The sequence below is a fragment of the Pseudochaenichthys georgianus genome, chromosome 22, assembly GCF_902827115.2.
Source record: "Pseudochaenichthys georgianus chromosome 22, fPseGeo1.2, whole genome shotgun sequence".
Lineage (NCBI taxonomy): Eukaryota > Metazoa > Chordata > Actinopteri > Perciformes > Channichthyidae > Pseudochaenichthys > Pseudochaenichthys georgianus.
In genome coordinates, this window is record NC_047524.1 from 22,851,538 (window position 1) to 22,858,743 (window position 7,206).

At 40.7% G+C, this 7,206-nt stretch overlaps 1 protein-coding gene across 1 annotated transcript; it reads left to right on the forward strand.

Moving 5' to 3' along the window:
- Positions 1-802: 802 nt before the first annotated feature.
- Positions 803-6,518, forward strand: odc1 (ornithine decarboxylase 1). The gene is made up of 11 exons (XM_034111679.2): positions 803-922; positions 1,815-1,964; positions 2,196-2,325; positions 2,692-2,865; positions 3,001-3,173; positions 3,269-3,485; positions 3,568-3,651; positions 3,758-3,920; positions 4,162-4,277; positions 4,378-4,592; positions 4,681-6,518. Exons 3-11 carry the CDS (start codon positions 2,230-2,232, stop codon positions 4,817-4,819), a joined length of 1,377 nt encoding a protein of 458 aa, XP_033967570.1. The 5' UTR covers positions 803-922; positions 1,815-1,964; positions 2,196-2,229; the 3' UTR covers positions 4,820-6,518.
- Positions 6,519-7,206: the final 688 nt, after the last annotated feature.

The following is a 7,206-nucleotide window of genomic DNA, read 5'->3' on the forward strand; positions in this document are numbered from 1 at the left end:
TAATAGGGGTTATTCTTGGAAAATATACATTTGATGCCTTAGCTGGGCAAATCACTTTTTTTGATGGTTTATTATCTGTTTTTCCTAAATACATAAACAATAAAAGGTTAATTTTTCAAAAATGGTGGTGTCTAAATTGTCCTCCAATTCTGGAATGACCCAGTTAGTGAGATATTAGCCTTACCTATCCTGAGCCACACCCGCTGTCGGGTGGTCATCATCATAAAGTACAGGTAGTTCTTAGCATACAAATACTTGTTAAGGCGGTGACTAGTGATTTTTCTACTAATTTGATTGAACGTGGCACCTGAGAATGTTAAAAATGTATGCTTTAAAAATGAATGAAATGTGGAATCTATAATCAGTTAAACGGTTTCAAGTATTTTAATGTATATTTGGAACATATGTCTCTACATACTCTCAGCCTGGCAAGAGCCATAACCTGGAAAAAGGATCACACAACTTTTCAGATGAGAAGTAGGATACGCTGGGGCTAGACCTGGGCTAGACAGAGGTTACGAGATAGCCGGCTGTATATCTGGTCTCACCACGATGCAATCAATAGCCCTGAAGGTTTTTTTATTCGTATTATTTATTTACGTAGATGCATGTTCGGTTTGAACTCGCTGTGTTACCTTAAGCTATCTTCCGCATGTAGGCTACGCAGTTTTACAGCAGTCTGTCTTTCTTCCCCACCATGTGGATGAGGTGACGAGCCTAAACCGGTTCATACGTGGATAGGGGGCCGGTTTCAGCTGGCTGCGTTGTCGTAGTTACCAGCTCTCTATAAATACTGGCTGACTCCTTAGCCGGCTTCCACTCCAGTTTCAGTCCTGACAGAGGCGGCACCTTCAGTACGGCTTAATTTTTTTATCCCAGCATTCTGGTCTAATGGACACACTCTTTGTAAATGCTTTTTAAGGTAAGTGAAGGATTTTCGATGTTAAACAACGTGAAATGTGAGCTATCCCATTCGCTTTTTAACTAACGGTAGCACACGTTAACTAACAGGCTAAGGTTATGGCGGCTTAAACAAGGACAATGAAAAATTGTCTTCCTGGGCGTAACGGTGTTGGTATTGTTGGTTTATCAAGTAACAATTTATTCAAATTGAATTGCTGCTGAGTTTAGCTGTAAATGTTACTTACCATTACGACGTGGCCAGTGTGACAGGCGGCCTTTTAGCGGACGTTATCTAGGAATAGTTATCTACTTTGGTGTTAATCTCGCCATCTAACCGGTTCGACATTTGTCTGTTATTTCGATTTTTTATTGCTTCGGTGTCTTCACTATACACAAAATATGTTTTAACATTGGCTGCGTTGACTTTGCGAAACCACGTTTAGTAGTAACTTTCATGCTAAATTACCTCATGGCACGCAGAGCTCTAAACGGAACCGGCATGCCGACGTCAGCGTCAGTTGTAAGTCACTGATTGGTCAATTTTCGTGCCATTCTTTTACGTTGAAGGCGGATCTTCTTTATGATAGGATTACATCTGAAACTGGGCGGGGTTTAAACACTGTGCAGATGGTGTCGTAGTACCGTTAGTCATGACATAGTCGTAAAATAGTGTATGTCTTGGCTATAAATTAGGTTCGTTTTATAGAATAATCCGTAACTTTGATGTTTTTAATTCATAATTAAAATTCAGTAGTAAGGATAAGATTACATTTATATTGTAATTTGAGGTTTATTTTAGTCTTTAACAAACAAAATGTGAGTCCATAGAAAGCAACGTTTTTACTTTCCAAGTGTATTCCCATCAGAAAATGTTTTTTATGTTAAAATCCTGTCAAATGCTCTTGTTACAGAATAATCAGTCTTGTAAGACACACACTGGCTCCTCAGCAGGCCCTGGCCTTGAGTCTTATTTGAAGGGATTTAACTTCACTGGTGAACCGCCTTGGCTGCTCTGTACCTGAATAACTGCACCAATCAAATTTAATCTCTTTCATATCCAAGTAAGTATCTAACTGTCAGCTGTTTGAACTCTATAAAATACTGCTTTGTATCAGATAATACAGTAACAAAAGTGTCTTTCAGTCAAATTCCATGCTTTGAGAATCACTTACACTTTCACTTTTTTGAGTTGTGAGTGAGGAACAAATAGTCTTTTGCAATCAAGGACACAAAATACACTTTGTCCTCAAAGCTGAGTGTAATCTCAATATGTTCTCCGCTCCCTCTTTCAGTTTCCTCGACTAATCAAAAGGATTTATTGTGAGCATGGAAACTGCCACCGAGTTTGACTTCTCTTTCCTTGAGGAGGGCTTCTCTGCACGGGATATCGTCGAGCAGAAGATCAATGAGTCATCCATGACGGTGAGTGTCCTGTGTTGACTTGTTCGGGGATATGCAGATAGCCTCATTTGTTAAGTGGTGAATCTGAACGATGCAACAGTGTTGCATCATGTTCACATTCACCACTTAATTTTGACATTCCAACACCAGTCACCTTGTTCAGGTGACTGGTGTTGGAATGTCAAAATTGTATTCCCTTTACACAATTCTAAAGAACACAAGGGTGTTAATAGGCATGGGACAATAGGATATTGCCATGTGGCGATTATCTTGTCATAAAATGTGTATCACATTTTATTTTAGCATGTGTTTGTTTAGGTGTTGTGTAATATTCTATTTTTTGAAATAGTTTTTGTTGAACACATTTTTTCATCTGTTCCATCGCAGGATGACAGGGATGCCTTCTACGTCTGCGACTTGGGGGATGTCTTCAAGAAGCACCTGCGCTGGGTGAGGGCCCTGCCACGCGTCACTCCCTTCTACGCCGTCAAATGCAATGACAGTCAGGCTGTAGTCATGGTACTGGCCTCCCTGGGAGCTGGCTTCGACTGTGCAAGCAAGGTGTGTGTTGTAATCTTCCATAGATCTTCTCTACTATTCAAAGCTCTCTTGATGATAAGCTGAACTAGCATTGGCAGCTTGAGTTTTTAAATTGCCACTTATTTTTTGCTGACGGTTGGCATTGTCCCCCTCTAGACGGAGATTCATATGGTTCAGTCTCTGGGAGTGGATCCAAGCAGAATCATCTATGCCAACCCCTGCAAGCAAGTTTCCCAGATCAAGTACGCATCTGCCCACGGTGTCCGGATGATGACCTTTGATAGCGAGGTGGAACTCATGAAAGTGGCCCGCTGTCATGAAAATGCCAAGTGAGATTTCTTTCCATTTTAAATATAAAGACTGAACAGGAATTTTGATTTTCTATATCCAATATTTATTCCTCTAACTCTATTTTTGTGCCCAGGCTGGTGCTGCGTATTGCCACAGATGACTCAAAGGCTGTGTGTCGCCTGAGCGTGAAGTTTGGTGTGACACTCAAAGCGTGTCGAGGTCTCCTGGAGAAAGCTAAGGAACTGGGGCTGGATGTGATTGGCGTCAGCTTCCATGTTGGCAGTGGCTGCACCGATCCCCAGACTTACTCTCAGGCGATCGCTGATGCCCGTTATGTCTTCGATATAGGGGTGAGTTGTGACAACTGCTTAAAAAAATATTTAATTTTGTACCCATCAAAGTTGTCTTAAACTGAATTTTGTTACTATCTAGGCTGAGGTGGGCTTCAACATGGACCTGCTCGACATCGGAGGTGGATTTCCTGGTTCAGATGATAATGAACTCAAATTCGAAGAGGTATCTTGAATTGTATTTGTCTTCTTTGGACATTAGGCTAGAACTAGCACAAGATAATCCTTTTTACATTATAATAATCAATGGGCACTTTCCCCCCCCTTGCTAGATCACTGCAGTCATCAGCCCAGCCCTGGATAAGTATTTCCCCGCTGACACTGGCATTAAGATCATTTCTGAGCCAGGACGATTTTATGTGGCTTCTGCTTACACACTGGTTGTCAACATCATCGCCAAGAAGGTCATCATGGACGAGGAATCTGCCTCTGACGGTAACAGCCTTCATTTAGTATACTCGTTTATTCTGTTATAGAGCTGCAAACCGTTAGGCAACTAATCTATAAGTCGACTATTTTGATAAATAAAGGATGGACATTTTATAGACCAAGCATTTAAATCAAGAAAACAATTAACAGAAGGATTAATAACGATAATAATGCTCAACTGCACAAATATTGTTAAGGCAGATTGGTAATATTTCTCAGTACTTAAATTATTTCTACTTTTCTACAGAGGAAGACGAGGGGACCACAGATAGGACCCTGATGTACTACGTAAACGATGGCGTTTATGGATCCTTCAATTGTATACTCTATGACCATGCTCACTGTTTGCCAACACTACATAAGGTAAGTGACTCAAGATTTAAAAATGTGGCAAATTATCTGCATAACTATGAGTAATTGAAAAGTGGATACTAATGATTTGTGTCCACCCCCTTCTCAATAGAAGCCAAAGCCAGATCAGGTCAGATACCCCTGCAGTATCTGGGGCCCGACATGTGATGGACTTGATCGCATCGTCGAGCAGTGCTACCTGCCTGACCTGCAGGTAGGCGACTGGCTGATCTTTGATAACATGGGGGCCTACACCGTGGCCGCTGCCTCCACCTTCAATGGCTTCCAACGACCCGACATTTATTACGTCATGTCTCGCACTGCCTGGTGAGTAGTCCCGAAAGCTCCTGATGGAACACTTGTCTCATTGTGAGGAAGAAGGCAATATAACTTTTCTCTGTTTCGTCTCCTACAGGCAACACGTGCAGCAGATCTGTTCCCAGGGCATGCCAGCTCCTGCGGAGGAGTCCTCCCTGTTGGAGGTGCCGGCCTGCTGTGGACGAGAGAGCAGCTTGGAGATGCCCACTAAGCCCTGCCAGGCCCCTGTGGTGTAAACGCATACCGTACATCACAGTTATGTTCTCCTGATCTAGCATCTCTTTGTTATTATTAATTATTGGAGAAGTTTCTTTCTTCTCCCCATATGTCATGATATATTTTGAAGGCCAGTTACTTGACAGGAGAACGAGAGGGGCATGTTGTTGCACAAACATCTGTGTTCTGTACAGAAGTGAGGATCAACCCTAGATAAAATGAGGCTGAATCACAGAGTGTCTCTGTATTCCAGGCAGAGTGTCACAGGGCTACTCTGTCCTCAGAAATTGTTGCTGCAGTATTCCGCCCTTCATTTTGGGAAAGTGACTGAAGAACTTCAGTACTGTTAATTTATGAAGAAACTATTAGTGGAACTGATATCGTGTAAGGTCTCGCAACATTTGAAACTGTAGCCAAAGTCCAAGAGGTAAGGGGTCGCTAATGCTATTAATTTAAAGTGGACCTATCATGCTAGATTTGAAACATATATTGTAGGGCCATACCTATATAAAACATGTCTGTGAAGTTTTTTATGCATTTTAGCCATGCCTCATTTCGCTCTATTTGCTCTTTTCCAGCCCTGTTTTTGCAGGGGCTGATTCTGCTTTTGTGGCATACTACATCGCCACTTACAGGCCTGGCATATGTACTACAACGCTTTTGAGCGGTCTCTCTTTCCCCTGATAGGTGGAGAGTTGCCCATATAGGCAATCTATTATCTTTTCAATTTACACACGGCATCTATTGCACGTCTGTCCGTCCTGGGAGAGGGATCCCTCCTCTGATGCTCTCCCTGAGGTTTCTCCCATTTTTCCCTTTAAACTGGGTTTTCTTTGGAAGTTTTTCCTTGTACGATGTGAGGGTCTAAGGACAGAGGGTGTCATATTGTCATACTGATATTCTGTACAAACTGTGAAGACCACTGAGACAAATGTAACATTTGTGATATTGGGCTATATAAATAAACATTGATTGATTGATAGGCGGGGCCCCCCTTTTCTGACATCAGAAAAATTCAAATAATAATCAGCTCCGTTGCAGCCCCGTTTTTAGAGATTTGGGTATGGAGGAAAATGGAGAGGGTTGTGTTTTCTGACACTTGGTGAGTTCCCTGGAACACCGGGGACACATATTCATGTATAAAAGACGTACAAAAGTGAATTTTGCATGATCGGTCCCCTTTAAGACTTCAAAATTGTAACTTGCAAAGAGGTGGTTGGAGGGGCGATTTAAATCCTCATTAAATGGCTGCTTTGTTTATATTTATCCTTTCCATGATCTCTAGTTCTGTACAGCACCTCTCAAGTGTTAATCCTGAAGATATTAACATGTAAAGTAACCTTTTGTTTACTTTTAGGTACACACAGAGCATTATAGACTCATAACATTTCAGCTACCTTTGTCAAAGGTCGCTTCTCATTTGTCGTGGTCACCCAACGCTCACAGGTGCCACCAAATGCACATATTCAAGATTAACACTTAAAACACAGGGACTCAAGAAGCATACTGAACCTCTTCTCCTTATTTTATTTTCAGTTTTATTTTGTTGTAACTTGTAGACGTGAAGAAGTCTGTTAATTATATGAATAAGAACCAGTGTTAAAGAATACATTTGAGAAATTGATACGAAAGAGACGGGATTGCATATTCATAGCGCTTTCCTATGGAAACTTTTTCAAGTTTTGTATTTTTTTAATAAATAAAAACATTGGATGCAGAGCCAAATGAGTTGTGCGTTTTTCTACATGTGGGACAAAAATAAATCAACTACTTTTATGAATCTTAAAACATTCTTCAGAGGATGTTTCAAGAGCTCCATCTAGTGTTTGCAGCAGGAACTGTGATGCTTCATTTGGCCAACCTTCTAATAACAGCTGTTTCATAATATAATGTTATTTATATAGAGCTTTTCCTGATGCCCACAGCGACTCGTTAGTCGTTTTTCTTTTCAAATGCCAAATCCTAAAAAATAATTGTACTTTGTTCCAGAAAGTTAGCCTAAAGGGGAGTTGGTTACCTTGTAAGTAACATGAGGATACATGCATATATAATTATACTTTCACTAGTTATATTAGACATAGAATTACGTTTACAACATGTTTTACATTTAAGAATACTAGAAACAATTTATGAGTGACATTACACACCCATAACTATAATTGACACAACTAAATACATTATGTTTAGCACTGCACCATAGCCCATTCAGGCTTTTTCATTCCAACTGGGATTTTGTTATGTGGTTGAATATGATTTGTATTCTGTAGCTGATACCTTTGTCTGAAGTGTTTCGGGGAAACTTCTGGAATATTTGTGTTTGTCTTCCATGTTGGTGCCGAACCATTCTGCACAGTACATATTCCATTGGGACATTTTCAAGCTACAAAAGTGTGACAGTGTTCCGAAA

Excerpts from the sequence above, each read along its gene's own strand:
- odc1 (XM_034111679.2), top strand. The coding sequence starts at position 2,230 with ATGGAAACTGCCACCGAGTTTGACTTCTCTTTCCTTGAGGAGGGCTTC. Across the intron at positions 2,326-2,691 it reads TCAATGAGTCATCCATGACG|GATGACAGGGATGCCTTCTA; the intron begins GTGAGTGTCCTG and ends GTTCCATCGCAG. Across the intron at positions 3,921-4,161 it reads CGAGGAATCTGCCTCTGACG|AGGAAGACGAGGGGACCACA; the intron begins GTAACAGCCTTC and ends ACTTTTCTACAG.